At 40.9% G+C, this 17,861-nt stretch overlaps 1 protein-coding gene across 1 annotated transcript in view; it reads left to right on the plus strand.

Moving 5' to 3' along the window:
- Positions 1-17,586, plus strand: part of ZNF365 (zinc finger protein 365) — a 132,762-nt gene extending 115,176 nt beyond the window's left edge. Inside the window, exon 4 of the mRNA XM_034662575.1 lies at positions 17,526-17,586. Within this exon, the coding sequence (XP_034518466.1) occupies positions 17,526-17,573 (48 nt within the window). The 3' untranslated portion in view covers positions 17,574-17,586. The remainder of the gene's footprint in view (positions 1-17,525) is intronic.
- Positions 17,587-17,861: the final 275 nt, after the last annotated feature.

The following is a 17,861-nucleotide window of genomic DNA, read 5'->3' on the forward strand; positions in this document are numbered from 1 at the left end:
ATCAATTTTCCCAATAAGATATTTATAGCTATTATTTTCCCCCGATCTCTGCTACCTTCTTATAGTGGGCAAGGTTACGTGGAAATCGTTTATCCACCTAAAATGAAGTCAGTGGTGATCATCCTATTTCCCATTTCCTCTTGTTTTAGTACTTGTTACAGGGGTGGAAGAGACAGAGTGCAACTGTTTGAAAAGTGTTCGGCGATAAGCCTTGGCCTTATATTGACCTGCGCAAGAACAAATACCCCAGTGTTCTTCTGTCTTTACTGAAAACCACAGAGATTTACAATGATGAAACCTGTTTGGTTCATGGTAAAAATTAGCAATTTCTGAAAAAAATTTTAGTCATTCATTCCTTTATTCATTTTCACTGTGGATATATATCTCCTTAGATTGCAAATATTTTTAAATTATATCTGGCAATTTCAAGACATGGTAAGAAACCCAGTTGGCTAGAGGTTTTTACAAGAAAAGAGTGGGAGATGTGCTTAGAGAGCTTAGAGAGGTAGGTTTGGTAGAAGCCTTGAACACTTAAATTCTTCACCTAGGATTTTATTCTTTCTTCTTTTCCCTAGAGTCAAAGATTACATCATCATCTTCCAGCACTACAGGGCAGTTGAAAGAGCACAGACTTTGAAGTCTTAGGGACCAAATCTCAGTTCAGTCATTTATTAGCTGAGTATCTCCTCTGACTTCTCTGAACCTCATTTATAAAATACAGATGTTTATAATGCAGACGCAGAGGTGGGATTCGATGAGCTCCCATATGCAGGGTTGGTCTTCCATTTCCCCACCTCTGCATCGCTCATATCCTCAAATACCCTCCTATACTGAATGCTGAGAGTCTCCTACCAACTCGCAAGGGTTTGCTGTGGACCTGACACCTATAACTTGGGATGCAGGGGGAGGAGTTCTGGAATAAGAATGTCATGATGCTGTAAAGTATCTCAATTTCAGTGGCAGTTTTGACATTTCAGCCTGGAGTTTTATTATTTCCCTCTGATGCACATTTGGTTGCCATCCTCTTTACCCTTTTCCCCGGATTCCTCAGTCTGATTAGAAACCTTAAACATGATACTACAGTCTCACGATAAAGGGTCCATTGCAGATGTGGGGAAGTGGAGCCAAGGCTCTCCTTTCCTCCTTAAGGAGACAGGCTGAGTCAGGTGCTAGGAGGAAGTGCGTTGGAAAATGGGTGTGCGTAGAGTTTGGAAACCTCCCTTTTCTTGCTCCATCTTCTGCAGAAATTTTTCCTCTCCTCAGAGATCCATGTGGGAAGAATTTTGGCCAGGTCAGGTGTCTGTGGGCACCTGGAGCCAGAGCGGAGACCGGAGGGCAAAGGGAAGCACCATTTCACGAGTAGTCAAGTATATTGTGTCTTTGGCTCTGGAAAATTAACTCCAAAAGGCACATGTAGCTATCATTCTCGTCCTTCTTTCAAAAAGCAAAATAGTGGACACATAGGCAGCAATAGCCAACAAATGCCAAATACACCATCATGTTAGTTGCTGTAGAGAAAAGCCAGCAACACTTGAACCCTTGCTTTGGCTTCAGGTGGGTGGTAAAATAATAAAGAGAGGGGGGATCGGAACAAGATGAAACAAAAAATGATAAATGGAAACCATTTTCTTTTAAGGGGCTCTCAAAAGAAGCTGTGTTTCCCCAGCGCCTCCCCCCGCCCACCTCCAAGCCGGTATAGACTTGCTCCACACAATGACTGGCATTTCCGTTTTCAGGTAGAAATACTCCAAGTAAAAAACTTGCTCGTGCAGTTGTGTTATTATGGACTTGTGTGATATGTCTGATGAATTGAGTTAATTCATTCTTTAACTTAACCGGCAAGATTTAATGGTTCACATTGAACATGAATAACCATTTTGTTCCTTGAATGACTCCAGTTTAATGCCTCCTGATGTCAGTGTATTTTGCCCAGGGTAAAACTTGCTATATGAATTATTCACTGCTTGATGGAATGAATGGGACCATGTTTGCCCACAGAATGTTAGCTGTGGTTATCTGACACGATGGGGCCCAGCAGATGCCTACAAAGGACAATGGATGATTTAGAATGTGGTTCCAGGGCCTAGCCATTGCAGTTAAGATCTTTGTAGGAAGCATAGCACCTTTTTGTCTTGCACCACACATCAAGATGGCCTCAGTGAGCCAAGAAACTCTGGACCTTAAAAAAAAAAAAAATCTAAGAATGGTTCTGCAATGGGCATTTTTGTCTTTGGTTAAATCTTGGCTAGTGAAGGGTAGAAGGTAGTGGGGGAAGGAAAAACATTTAAGAAGAATTTAAAATAAACAAGGAAATTGGTAATTTTCATTATGGTGATTTTACCTAATGTGAAAATCAAATATTTTTGGTGAAGGAGAAATAATGTGTGACTAATAAGAAAGAATCTGAACTTTGATTCTGAAATCAGATATCCCTGGCTTAAGAGCCCTTGGGGCAAGTTATCTTCCTGGCTATAGTGCCCAACCTTGCCACTGAAATGCTTCTGACTTAATAAGAACGATTTATAATCTGGAGAGACAGTTAATGCAACTTAGTGGGAGCTGATAAATGAACCACTGAGTTTACTTATACAATAAGTGGGACATTAATCTTGACTTTGAATTTCCCCATTGGGTTCACTTTATAACCATTTGTGATATTATGAGAGACAGGAAGGAATGATTGGCAAGTTTTAATAGTTGGCAAAACTTTTCTAAATGTCTTTAAACTTTACAAACAAAACAAAAAAGCCCTGAGATTGAAATACAGATTCAACTGACTTCTATCTTTACCATGTTCATGGCTTACTATAACTGGTGGGCAACTTTTTAAGTTAGCACAGCATTCAAAATCCACCCAGAGACAAAGCCAAAATCCCAGCTGGGTTTTGGGGCTCTCTGCAGCTGAGTTGGGTGACTCCAGCAGGCCTGCTGGCATCTGAGAACTCATTGTAAATCTGCTGGAGAGAGAGTGTCCCCCCCGGTTCAAACAGCTCTGGCCGAGGGGGAGAGTACATGTCTGCAAGTTTCCATCCCTGTTGTGCATGGAGAGTTAATTCTTAGAGAAGGGAAATCAAGGGCTAGAAAGTCACCCATGGGAGGCTGAGTAATGACCCCCAAGAGACATCCACGTCTGGATTCTCAGAAACTGTGAATATTACCTTGTATGGTGAGAGGGACTTGCAGATGTGATTAGGTTAGGGATCTTGAGATGGCGAGATTATCTTGCATTATCTGGATGGGCCCTGAATGTAATCACAAGGGTCCTTGTATGATGGAGCCAAGAAAGTCGAAGGAGGAAGTAGGAGAAGTGATAACAGAAGCAAGAGGCTGGAGTGATGGGAGGAAGGAGCCACGAGCCAAGGAATGCAGGCATCCTCCAAAAGCTGGAAAAGGCAAGGAAACAGATTCTCCCCTAGAGACTCTAGAAGGAACTATCCCTGCCCACACTCTGACTTGAGCTCAGTGATCTGATTTTGGATGTGTGACCTCCAGAACTATAACAGAATACATTTGTGCTCTTGTAAGCCGCTGAGTTGGTGGTAATTTGTAACAGCAGTGATAGGAAAGGAATCCAATACCCAAAGGGTTCTTGCTTCATTCGTTTTGTTGTTGGCATCCCACTCCTCACCCCCACATCAGTTTTGAAGACTAATTTCATAGTGTCATCCTATAGTCTTGTTAGTTCACTGCAAAAGAACTATTGAAATATAGATCCTCATGTCACTTCCTCCAAATCAGAAGACTCTTTGTGTTTGTGGAAATACTGTGCTCAACAGAAAGGTCTATGTTTCCAAAAGCAAGTGAAGCCTTCCACTTTACATGGGGTGAGGCTCAAGTAACTGTCAATGGAAGGATAAATAAATCAAGGAAGGAAAACAGAAAAAAGCCATTGAAAATCAACATGGAACTCAACTGTTTCTGTTTTAATGTTAAGTGAATTTTAGTGCTAAATCTCATTGGAAGAAATGATAAATGGGGACATCCACCCCTGGATTTTAAATTAGCCTTTGTTTTCATTTGGGCCTAATAAAAAAGCTTAAGGAAAACCTGATTTTGTCCTTTGAAACAACTCTTTGAGCATTTTTTGGATATGTCTGCGGAAGATATGTTTTCTTTTTAGGTATTTTCCCCTGCATCAGTATCAAGGAGAGCGTATGTCCCTACAACAACCCACTTTGTAGGGAGAAGCATATCAGGTGATTACGATGATCCTGCTGGTCCCATCAGGAACAGCCTGAGACCTAGTGTTGGGTTTTTGATTCTTAGCTATTTTCCCCATTTTTTTTTAAAAGAAGGAAAGCGAGGCCAGGGTGAGGGAGGGTCAGGGTGAGGTGGGATGGGGAGATAATCTGAAGTAGGCTCTATGCCCAGTGAGGAGCTTGACCTGGAGCTCGATCTCACAACCCTGAGATCACGACCTGAGCTAAAATCAGCTTAACTGACTGAGCCACCCAGGTGCCCCTACTTTCCCTATTTCTTCATGTGGGGAGGAAGAGTTAGCAGTCAATTATTAAGGAGGGGAGACTTAGACAGTTATTAAGAACTCTAAAGTCTCCTGAGCTTTCGTTGACAAATGCCAAGCCTTTTCTGATCTTCATTCTCCCTCAGTCATGACCATCTTGAAGTTCTCTCTCCTTCTATACCTGTAACTTTGCTCTTTCCTGACTTCCCTTCGACCTGTCCAGTCGTCATGCCTCAGCTCCTCTTCCATAGCTTTCCCTTTCATTGTAGGTATCTCTCCTGTGTGAGTACTCACTCCTTCTCTCTTCCTTCTCCATGCTCGCTTTCATTTTGATGACAAGGTAAGACTCTTTTATCCTGATCTCCAACCCACTATCTAAAACCACCCATTGGGGTGCCCGGGTGGCTCAGCCGGTTAAGCGTCTGTCTTTGTCTCAGGTCATGATCCCAGGGTCCTGGGATCGAGCTCCACATCGGACTCCCTGCTCAGCGGGGACTCTGCTTCTCCCTCTACTTGCCACTCTGCCTGCTTGCGCTGTCTCTCTGTGTCAAATAAATACATAAAGTTGTTTAAATAAATAAATAAATAAAACCACCCATCAGACAATGCTACTTGGGTAGTTCATCACCTGCCATATGCCAGCAACCTTCAATATATACAGGGTCTCTTCTGTCCTAGGCTCCTTGCATATGCTGTTCCTTCTCTCTGACAGTCCTTCTTTGCGGATCACAATTTAAATATCAATTCCTTATGGAAGCATTCTCTGACTACTCAGATTACATTGGCTCCCCATTGTAGATGCTCTTAGCACCTGGCAGAAAAAAATAATTATTTAAAAAGCTTTTGAGAAAAAAAAAATAAAAATTAGTCCCCTTTGAAGAAGGAAGTCAGTTTCAATTAAAAGGAAATCATGAAGCACATCAATTGGGACTAAAAATATTTTGTTTTTCAGAAACCATGTTGTAAAATACTTACAGGGAAGCTGAATTTACAACTTAGAAAACTGAGCCAAGAGCTTTGGTTAGGTGACTCAGTGACTAAGGAAAGGTCCTAAGAATCATCAAATGTGATATGCTCTGCTTGCTAGAGTTTATGCTTGCTCTGTTTATGCTGTTTTAAGACAGAGCTTGTCATTACCCATCTCACATTTAAACCTGAATGTTTAGATAATTGTGGAAAAGCATAAACCATGACTGGTGAAGAAGACTATTCATGAATTATATCGATTGTTAAGTGTTTTAGATATAACTGAACTTAAAATGAACTCTCAGGCTTTTAAAAAATATATAGCTCACCTCTATTCTGCCATAAGGTGATTAAAAAAAAAATCTCTCTTGGGGCGCCTGGGTGGCTCAGTCCATTAAGCATCTGTCTCCAGCTCAGGTCATGATCCCAGGGTTCTGGAATCGAGCCCCACATTGGGCTCCCTTCTCAGTGGGGAATCTGCTTCTCCCTCTCCCTCTGCCCCCTCCCAACCCTGCTCGTGATGTCTCTCTCTCTCTCTCTCTCTCTTAAATAAATACATAAAATCTTTTAAAAAATTAAAAATTAATTTNGGGGAATCTGCTTCTCCCTCTCCCTCTGCCCCCTCCCAACCCTGCTCGTGATGTCTCTCTCTCTCTCTCTCTTAAATAAATACATAAAATCTTTTAAAAAATTAAAAATTAATTTAAAAAATTTCATGATACAATTTATATACCATACAATTCACCCATTTAAAGTGTACAATTCAGTGGATTTGAGTATATTCAGAGTTGTGCAACAGTCACTACAGTCAAGAAATCCTCTATTTTTCAGCTGTCACTACCCAATCTTTCCTGCCACCCCCTGCCCCCAGCCCTAGGCGACCACTGATCAGCTTTCTGTCTTGATGGATTTGCCTATTCTGGACATTTCATATAAATGGAATCATACAATATGGGATACTTTGTGACCAGCTTCTCTCACTTAGTAATACGTTTTCAGAGTTCATCCATGTGATGGCATGGATCAGTACTCTGTTTCTTTTGATGACTGAATAATATTCTATTGTATGGATGTACCACATTTTATTTGCCCATTTGACAGTTGATGGACCTCTCTGTTGCCTCCACTTTTTGGCTTTTGCAAATAACACTGCTGTGAATATGGGATGATTTCTGAGCTCTGAGAGCTGCTTGCTCCTTTCTCTTCTCCCTGTAGTCATTTAAAAATAAAAGATGGCTTGAATATTTCTAAGTCTGAAACTACAGCACAAAATATTGTTTATTCTTTGACAGCCTTACAGAATTTATTACACTTACGTAGTAAACAATATGTAACGATGCAGTGTTGGTCTTTCCCCTCATCTGTGAGCTCCGTGAGGCCAAGGATCATGTGCCTGTACCCCTGGCACCTGGCCCAGTGATTAACATGTATTAAATGTTTCTCACCTGACTAATTTTGCTTTGCCCCTAACCACAGATTGGCCTCTTCTCCAGTTCCCCATTTCTATAAATGGCATTACCATCATCTCAGTAACTTGAAATCCATATCAGAGTTGTATTTGGCTCTTCCCTTTTGCACTTCTTCCTCTACATCTGATCAGTCAGCAGTTTTCTTGAAATTGTTTTTCAGAGATTTGGAGAATGAGTTCTGATGGGAAAGATATCTAAAAGAAAGCCTATGGGAGAAAATAGAAAGGTTCAAGGAGGAGTTTCCTGAAGTTGATTCTCAACACTTGCGTGCATTCCTTTTTTACCATACTACCCAATCTAGACCCTCACACTTGGCCTCCCTGCTTTCCTTCTCTCTACGTCTAAGCTATTTTGTAGAGCTTTCAAAGTAATCTTCACAAAAAAACAATTATACCACTTCACTTCCCTCCTCATGAATCACAGTGGTTTCCCACTGGCCACAGACTAGAAGCCCTCAACCCAGAGTTGGAAGATTTCCACAGCACGATTCCTTATATTGTGTGGCAAGTAGCCACTTCAGTTTTTTCTAGCACTCTCTGCTCCTAGTTACCAGAGGATAGATTCTGCCTACCTAGCCCATTGGTCTCTTGGACCTGGATTGTTGGATCAATCGCTTACCATTGCCTAGGAAGGCAAATACTAGTAATTTGGAGCGCTTTTCTTTCCAGGTCTCATTGACCAATACAAAACTATCAGATAATATTGGATCTTTGATTCAATTCAAATTATCTGAATCAAAGTTGAATCAAAGATTCAATAATGTATATGTTATATTCCAACCCAAAACAGTCACCTTGATTTTTCCATCTTCTTTCCCAAAAATGAGTTACTCATAACAACATTCTATAGGAAATTCCCTATATACAGGAGCCCCTTACTTTCCTGTCACAGAGAGGATCAATAGTAAATCTCCTACAGACCGTGTCTTATACAAGCCCGTATCTTCCACAGCACTTGCTATGGTGCCTTGTATGTTGTAAAAGCAAAGACAGGAGAAAGTCCTATTTTTCCTTAGCAAAGAATTTCTCTCCCTGCTCCCCTAAGCCAGAAATGTTTGGTTTTGAAAAGTGGATAATGAGATAAGCCATTCGTGTTTGGAGATGGCATCCTTCCCCCAAGGGGCCTGTTGGGATGACCACAGAGAGTTGCTTAACTGACTTCCAGAGAACTTTGGTTAATTATACCAGCTTTTGCTTCATTTTGTACCTTACACCACTTTGAATTGTTTGGGACGGTAGCAGAGATTTGGAGAATGGGTTCTAGGGAAAGGGAGGTCTAGTGACTGGTATTGAAAAAGGGCTGTGGGAGAAAATACAAAGGTTCAAAGAGGAGTTTATTGAGGCTGATTTCTATGTGGTCTGCATTTCTAACCCTCTTCCCTGTCGGCTCACAAAGCTTCAGTAAAATCTGCATTGCTTGCCAATGCTTAATGGAGTGGATTTGCTATTTGGGACTAAGCCTATGCTGAGTTAGACCTCCAAGTATGAACAAGACAACAGTGTCTGCCCACAGGAGGACAGCCATACAGGGTTTACATATATATTAAGTAAATATGTGTGAAGTTAATGTGTTTGTCTTGTCTTCCTAAAAAGATATAATACTCCCCTTTTCCTCTAGGTGATTCATAGAAAAAGTATTCAGTGAGGAATGTGCTGTAGTCTAGTTTGTCTTTAAAGGAGGAAGGAAAGAAAGTTTCATAAGCCCCTGCTGGGTATCTTTTTGTAACAGATGTTCACCTGTAATCTCATTTGATCCTTGCAACCCTGTGAAGTAAATACTTTTAGTATTATTCTAATGATAATTACCTTCATTTTCTAGGTGAGAAAACTAAGGCTCAGTGGATTTAGGTAACTTGTCCAGATACATATCACTAAGAAGTGACAGATTCTAACCCAGGTCTGTTTGACACCAAAGCCTTCTTTGAAATATTCCATGAACTTCAATGAGGGAAAGAGAGAGAGAGAGAGAGAGGGAGGGAGGGAAGTGGTGGGGGGGGGAAGATTGTATTGTATAAAGACAAACTCCTTGATGTTCTTATTTCATTCATTTTCCCATTGTATATTAATTATGTAGCAATGATTGGCAAGTCCTGGACTTCCTGGATTTAATTTTTTTGTAGCATATTTTGAATTATAGTTGTGAGATATATCTTTTAATTTGAAGAACCACCCCCAAAACCCTCTGTAATTTGTATGCCGTGGATAGGTTAATAACCCAGCTTTTCTTTGCTGGCACAAAGATAGAATCTTCTACCCATTTCTGATTATTTACTTTGCATAAGTAGAGAGTTAGGGATGAAACTGTTGTCTGGTTTCTTTAACAGTGAGCTATCTTTGGATTTATTGCATACCTCAAAAGTTAGAGCTTGCAAAAATTATGCATACTGAAGATGTTATAGCCCTGGGTAGCAAATTATTGAGCTATCTTTAACAATGCCCTATCTTGAAATAATAACATGAAAAACTGAGTTTTTATTTCAACTCCAATGATGACAATGGCTTACTTTTTGTAAGATGAATTATTGGTTAAGAAGTTATAACCACGTGAAATTGGGTACTTCTGGTTACAGGAGAAAGTCACTGTCTATTGCTGATCATTCAAGAATGCAACCACAAAGCAAGGTTGTCATAAGACCAAGTTGCCATTATGATTCCCTAATGATATCTAGTCCAGTAAAAATGCCATTTTCAGAAGTCAATTACCAACACAGTAGTGGTGGATTTTGTGGTTGGTTTATTTGGAAATTGTTCTTGGGGGTCTTGAGAAAAGAATCTAACTTCTTCAGTAATTTGTGTGTTACTACTGATTCGAGTCATTTAATTGTCTATTGAAGGTACAATGTATTGGGATATGTATGAATACCTGAGCTGGCTAAAAAAAAAAAAATTACCTTTCAAGGTATGTTGGCTAAGAAAAGCAAGTCAAGTCACTTTGTGTAGATCTGACTTGTCTAGGTGAAGATCTTTGTGTTCCTGATTTTGACTGGCCTGTGTTTGCTGAGTTAGTGTTCAACCGCTCTTGTCTGGGCCTACATGTGAGCACAGTCTCACCTCTATCATTGCACCAACCTCCCTTAGCTTTGCTCAGTTGGTTTTTTAATTGCATTTAACAGGAACCTATTACATGGTGAGCACTGCTTGGGTAAAAATTGAATGCAGTTTTGTTTCAGAAATATAAGGTTTAGAGAGAGTTTTCTTGTAGCTAAAAATGGAATGCCTTCCCTTTTCAGCCACAGCCACACTTAGACTTGAGGATCAGTCACCTTCAGGTGGGCAGGGGTTCTCAGGAGAACTCTGCATTCCAGAAGTCAGCTTGAGCTCCTCCAGCCACAGGCCTCTCAAGGTCTGTGCATGTTCCCCAGGGCTGCAATTCCATCCTCATTTCTGTCTCTGAGTTCCTCTTTCTATGGAATCCCACTCCAGCTTCTTCCATGTTTCCCTTCTGTCAGCCAAATCAGGCTCTAAACTATCCAGATGTAAAGAGAAAAAGCTTAAACAGTTGACAAAACCAAAAGACAACCCACAGAATGGGAGGTGTTTGCAAAATTCTTATCAGATAAAGGACTAATATCTAAAATCTATAAAGAACTTATCAATCTCAAAACCCAAAGAACAAATAATCCAATCAAGAAATGGGCAGAAGACATGAACAGGCATTTCTGCAAAGAAGACATATACATGGCCAACAGACACTTGAAAAAATGCTCAGGGTCACTCGGCATCAGGGAAATACAAATCAAAACCACAATGAGATACCACCTCACACTGGTCAGGATGGCTAAAATTAACAAGTCAGGAAACAACAGATGTTGGGGAGGATGTGGAGAAAGGGGAACCCTCTTACACTGTTGGCAGGAATCCACGCTGGTGCAGCCACTCTGGAAAACAGTATGTAGGTTCCTCAAAAAGTTGAAAACAGAGCTACCCTGTGACCCAGCAGTTGCACTACTAGGGATCTACGCCAAACATAGAAATGCAGCGATCCAAAGGGGCACCTGCACCCCAGTGTTTATACCAGCAATGTCCACACCAGCCAAACTATGGAAAGAGACCAGATGTCCACTGAGAGATGAATGGATAAAGAAGATGTGAGATATATATATATATATAGATAGATAGATAGATAGATAGATAGATATAGATATATATATATAATGGAATATTACTTAGCTGTCAAAAATGACATCTTTCCATTTGGGTATTATGGGTATTATGTTGAGCAAAATAACTCAATCAGAGAAAGACACTAATCATATGATCTCACTCATATGTGGAATTTAAGAAACAAAACAGAGGATCATAGAGGAAGGGAAGGAAAAATAAAACAAGATGAAATCAGAGAGGGAGACAAACCATAAAAGACTCTCATACAAAACAAACTGAGGGTTGCTAGAGGGATGGTGGGTTGGAGGATGGGGTAACTGGGTGATGGACATTAAGGAGGCATGTGATGTAATGAGCAGTGGGTGTTATATATGACTGATGAATCACTGAACTCTACCTCTGAAACTAATAATACACTATACGTTAATTGAATTTAAATCAAAAATACAAAAATACAAAAATAAACTATCCAGATGTACAATGTGGCTCCCTTTCTTTGAGTTCCTCAAAAAACCTACTCACTCGAGGCATATGTGCGTTTACTATTAGCTATAACTACCAGATAAGTGGTGATTGACTGAGATATTGAGAGTCAAAGTAGCGCCTTCTGACAAATAATTCCAAGCTGTGTAAAGATGTTTGAATCTTTCATTTCTTTTGTCCTCAGACAGATTTGGTCTTTTTTTTTTTTAATAAGAAGGAGTTTATGATGAAGAGGTTCCATAATTCTGTAACAACATCGTTAGCCAGACTACAAGTTTCATGCAGAGGTCGATGCATGGTTAACCTACATCTCATAGAGGCACTCACCTTTTCTCAGTTGACAAACAAAATCCTAATGGAATCATTGCATGGCAAAATAAAAAAAATTCTCGGTGCAAGTTTGACTTCTGGACCATGTATGATCAAGGCTAATGACACACTATGCTAATAAATGGTATGCAATGGAAAAATACATCTAATAAAGTTGTGGGTAGCACTTTATCCACTTTAAAAAGAGTTTGTTTTTATACCTTTCTGTTTTTTTGTACATTCCAAAAAGAGCCATTTGATCTAATTGAAAGCAACTGTGAAATCAAGTTGATTTAACATCAGTTATAAAAATAATCTTTTAGAATGAACTGGGTGACTTAAGGAATATGCAGTTTATTTCCTTTTTTTTTTTTTGATCACCAGAACAAATTCACTATAATTTGCATAGATTAAATTATAACTGAAGATTTAGCAGGGAATTGAGATTACTAGGGAGTGAAAAGAATACTCTTCTGTGGACAAAGGATTCTTTCCAGAGCTGTTTAGCTGAAATGTTGTATATATAAAGGCCTAATGTATTTGGGCAACTCTAACCCTGAGATTTACATCTTTTGCTATTTCACTTTTAAAAAGTACTAAAAATGCCTTTTATCTGCCTTTTCAGTCATTTAGTTTCATTCTCTACAATATACCCTAGACATGGTGAACTTGATTGCCTGCAGAATGAATTAATGAACATTTTATGTCAATGCAAGTTTATTAACAACATTCGTGACATTTTCAAGTCAATCCTTCTATGTTCTCCAATTATGGCCTCATTGTGGTCAGGCACCATCCCGGGGAAAAACAAAAGCGGGGGGCGGGGGATCAACATACTTACAACTGACTTCAGAAAAGCAAATTAATAGGGCGAGTATATCTAAATTATGTTTTTTGTTGTTACATTAAATCCAAAATGCAAATGCATGTTCTTTAAGTGTTTTGGCAATTGTTCAAAAATGTGAATTATTCTGCCCGAAGGCAAAGACGCTTTCCTTTGACCTCTATATCCATAGTTAATTTACTTGGTTTTTTTCAGCATGGGGCCATTTCTAAACTTTAAAGTAAATATTATTTACACAGCACATGTACTAACAATCCACAGTCTTAAAACATCTCAATGATGAAAATATAAAATTATTTGGGATGAAGGTTATTTAATGCTCTAGCCAGTTTTCATACTATGTAAATAAATATTAAAATGTGTAAAATCATACATACATATTATATGTATGATACATATATGTAATATCCTGCTCCTTTAAATCTCCTGATCACTAAACCCTCAATGTTCCATTAGAACTCAGATCCTGCCTGGGTGGCTCAGTCAGTTGAGCGTCAGACTTGGTTTCCACTCAGGTCATGATCTCAGGGTTCTGGGATCGAACCCTGAGTCAGGCTTTATGCTCAGTGGGGAGTTGGCTTGGGATTCTCTCCCACCCTCTCCCTCTGCCCCCCTCCATTCACGTGCCTATCCTTGCACACGCGCTCACTCTCTCTCTCTCAAATAAAGAAATAAAATTCTTTAAAAAAAAAAAAGTCAAATCCTGGCATGCTTAGAAAGGGTGACGCTATGTCCCTTACTATACCAGTGGTTCCTAACAGGTAAGTCAGGATACACTGACATATTGCCTCTTTCATAAGAGTGCCACCAAATTTTCATTGTTGCATAAAATATATTTTTGCTTCAACTGAGGATAAATATTATGTTCTGTGATAGGTTAGACGAAACACTGCTGGCAGTTTTTACAACAGGATTTAAGGTACAGTGTTCCAAAAATAAGGGGTAAAAGGAAAATAGTTGTGTCAACCCGGTGACAGTTTAGACCTATACTGCCCAATCTGGTAGCCATTTGTCACATGTGGCTATTGTCTTAAAATGTGGCTATTCCAAACTGAGATGTGCTGTAAGTGAACAATACACATCAAACTTTGAAGGTTTAGTGCAAAAGAAAATTGTGAAATATCCCATCAATACTTTTTTTATGTTGATTACATATTGAAATGTTAATTTTGGATATATCATGTTAAACACATTGTTAAAATTAACTTCATCTGTTTCTTTTTACCTTTTAAAAATGTGGCTACTATAAAGCTTTAAATTCCACATGGGGCTTTCATTATGTATCTTTCAGACAGCACTGGTATGGAATCATATGTTTATTAGAAATGAAAGAACTGCTTTATATATATAAGAAAACATGGACAGGTCAATAAAGTTTTCCAACACTCCTGGTGCTAAAGGATGCTTGACTAGAAATACTACTATATTGTAGCCATGACTGTGTAAAAATCATTTAGAATGGTTTTGTCCTGTTCTGAACTTTTATTTTTTTTTAAAGATTTTATTTATTTGAGAGAGAGCGAAAGTGAGAGAGATCGCAGAGGCAGAGGGAGAAGCAGGCTCCCCACTGTGCAAGGAGCCCAATGCGGGGCTTGATCCCAGAACCCAGGGATCATGACCTGAGCCAAAGGCAGACGCTTCACCGACTGAGCCACCCAGGGGCCCTGTTCTGGACTTTTAATATCCTGCAGTGTGTGTACATCCACGGGAGGCCAAGAATGGGCAATGTCTCGTTCAGTTGTAGGTTAATGTGGAAGCCCTGCAAGTTCTTTGGCTTCTCTTCAGTGACACTTTGGTCTGTGACTTTCATCAAGTTCACTCTAATTCAGATGCTTAACTCCCAGGTTAGACAACAGAAGAGAGCAGGAAGAAACAGTCACTTTTCCTGCCATTGGATCTCTAACTTGGACCATCAGTTGTGTTCCAGGGAGCACGGCTGTTCCACTCTGCTCTTCCCTCCTCCCCACCTAGAATCATTCTCCTGTCCAAGGAGCTTTGCCCTTGGCCTAGTGTTTTCCATAGGTGTGTCTTTTGAGGGGAGTTGGCTACTATGCATGCCAATCCTTGCACTTGGAGCTGTTGTAAGACAAATAAGCATGTTTGCTTATTTATTGGGTTTCAAAGTGAAAGATGAGGGCCTGATGGTGTTCCAAATGCACATTAACTCTTTGAGGGCCAGTGGCTCTTGTAGGATGTTCTCACTCACCGTGCTCCAATTCTCGGGATGTTTCTCCCTTCTCATTTGTTCCATTTTGGAAAATTTCAAGCCAAACCATCTGTTTTGAAGTGCTGTGCTCCTTTCTGGACAACAAATTTTTTTTGTTGTTTTTTTAATTCTCGATTTTGCTTATTTCCTCCTTATCATCCCCAGATGTTTTGTACCCCCCCACCTTATTTTTTCTTGTTTTAGTAATTGTGCAAGCCCCAGGAGGACTGCTGGCAGATTTTTTTCTCCCTTTGGATTACCCTGCACAGCTCTCACCAAAAATTCTACCTTTGCTCTTTGCCCATCTTTCAATGGACTTGGGCCAAAGTCCGTGAAGGATTTGGGGATTAGGGGAAGATGGTAGGCAGTATTTCTATCTTTAAGTGGATATGAGTCTCCTTGGAAGCATAGTATCTGCATGCAGGTGGAGCTATGTAGGATGGGAACATGCTTCACAACCTAAAAGTTTCTGTGGTCATTTTGTCTATTAAAAGTAAACCAGAGGAAACATAAAAATATGGGATTTTTTAAGCAATAAAATTTTTTCATTTCTATTTTTAAAGAACTAAGGTAAGAGCATATAAACCAGCTGTAATGTTAGAGGACAAGAACCCACAACAATCCTTATATTGATTATAAATATAATAATAACAACACATCAGACCTAGTGTCTTACCAGTTACTAAGTGTTTTTACCTGTAGTCTGGAGCAGTGGGAACTGCTGGGAGTCGGGGGCCTTCCAAGTATAATAGTTGAAAAGCCTGGTCTTTAGGTTGGACAAGGCTCTGGAAAATGTTGTGTAGACCTGGGCAAACCATTTTCCTTTTATAGACTTCTGGGGCTTTATTCACACCAGGCTCTGATTTTGTGTCATTTTAGATTTCCCAGAAAATGTAGATGAGGAAGCATAAACATCTATGTCACTGTAGGAAAATACATTTATGCCCATTTCAGAGAAGAAGAAATAGACTCAGAGAGGTTAAATTCTTTATCCAAGGTCACACCGCTGGTTGGTGTTAGACGAAGGGTCAGAGTTTAGGTCATCTGCTGAGGTCTGGCGGGAGCCTTGGCCGGCGGTCAGACCTCAGGGCCACTGATCTCTGCCATCCTCTGCCCTTCAACTTCTGGCTGTGGGTCACGGGAAACTCCATTGCGAATTGCCCGCTCCTTGTGACCTTCCCCCGCGCTCTGGGCTGTGATGTGCTGAGGAAGACAGGAATGTGTGAATGAGGAGGAAAAGCCAGGTCTCTGGAGAGTAAGAACTGAGACACCAAACTGACCTGACCTCCTCTTGGAGAGAGAGACACACTCTGGGTCTCCGGAGGCTGGGCGAGGCTCCGTTCCCTGGAGGTGATGACCCCTGGAGGTGAACAGAGTTGAGGAAAGGGCCTATCATCTTCCAGAGTGAGTTTTCTGAATATCGAGTTGGAAAAAGAAAAGAAAAGGGAGGGAAGGAAAGAGGTGGAAAATCGCTATTATGTCTACAGAGATTTAGAACACAAGTCCTCCCTGTAAGAGAGGAGGGATGGATTTGACCCTGGCTCAGAAAGTAGAAGGCGGTGTTGACATAACTGAGGGTATTATTAGGACATTCGTTTATTCATTCAAAAAGTGTCGGTGAAATGCCCACTATGGGCAAGGCGCTTGCAGGGGGCCATCTATGAGGCAGGGGAAGAAGTTATAGTTAAGTGGGACAAACACAGTTAAATACATATAAAGAGGGGGAGGGGAAATGGAATGATTCGCACTTTTAAACACAAAAGCGGTGGTCAGGAACTTAGTCGAACGGTGACCAAATGGGCCAAAGGTCTGGGTCAAGGTGCTGTGCAGACTCCTATCCTGGTTTCCCTGCAAAGTCTCCACCCTATGGCAAGAGCAGTAGGGCCAGAAAAGCCACATGCAAATTTGGGAAGCAGAAATGCATGCAAGGGCTCCGCATGGCCTGGTTCTCTCCCCTGAGGAGGAAGGCCTGGGGACAGGTTTCTGAGGGTTTGTGCCACAAAGAATGACACTATGAGGAGAAATATCCAACGGTTAATTAAAGCCAGCCCACTTAAGGGAGTCTCCATTTACCCTCCAGGGGCCCATCCAGTCACTTGTGAACCTCGTCAGTGTCCCTGTCGTGCCCGTGGCCCTCAGTAGAGCACAGGATAATCTGAATTCCTCCTTTGTCCTTCCTCTGCTCCTGTCATGTGTGCTTGCTCATGCGCTCACCTATTTCACGGACTCATAGATGCCGGGACTTCGGATTCACACTGCCCTCAGCATGGTTTCCTCCCTGGCCCTCGGTGTCAGAGGACCTTAGAACACGCCCACGGGAACGTATTCGTTCTTTGTTTAACCAGGGGGGGACCCAGAGTGCCAGCTTGGCTCCATAGTTCTGAAATAGATCCCTCGGACATGCGACCAAAACACTCTGGAATATCTCTGCAGGCGATTTAAGCCTGTTGCTTTGAGTTCTGAAAGTCTGCAGTTGTTTAACTGATGGAATGAGACCAAGGAAGGGTGTGTAAAGTCCATTCTTGGAGATCTTTACAAGAAGGATCTACTCTAGGTTTGGATGAATTCCTTTTGCCTACAGATCTCTCTTCAGTTCTGCTCTGTGGCTTTTGCTTGTGCTAAGAGACAATTCCTAACGGATCCCAGGCTTCAGGTTTGCTGCTAAACTCTAATTTTGTTGCAGGAGGACAAGTTCGGACCCATCATACATGATCGTCATCAAAGAAGATAAAACAGTCTCAAACATACTGTTTGAAAGAAAGGAGCGGGACGCATGGGTGGCGCAGTCGTTAAGCGTCTGCCTTCGGCTCGGGGCGTGATCCCGACGTTCTGGGGTGAAGCCCCACATCAGGCTCCTCCGCTGGGAGCCTGCTTCTTCCTCTCCCACTCCCCCTGCTTGTGTTCCCTCTCTCGCTGGCTGTCTCTATCTCTGTCAAATAAATAAATAAAATCTTNAAAAAAAAAAAAAAGGAAGGAAAGGAAAGAGCCCCGAAATTTTCATCTGCAGAAATCCTGGTGG

The sequence above is a fragment of the Ailuropoda melanoleuca genome, chromosome 6, assembly GCF_002007445.2.
Source record: "Ailuropoda melanoleuca isolate Jingjing chromosome 6, ASM200744v2, whole genome shotgun sequence".
Lineage (NCBI taxonomy): Eukaryota > Metazoa > Chordata > Mammalia > Carnivora > Ursidae > Ailuropoda > Ailuropoda melanoleuca.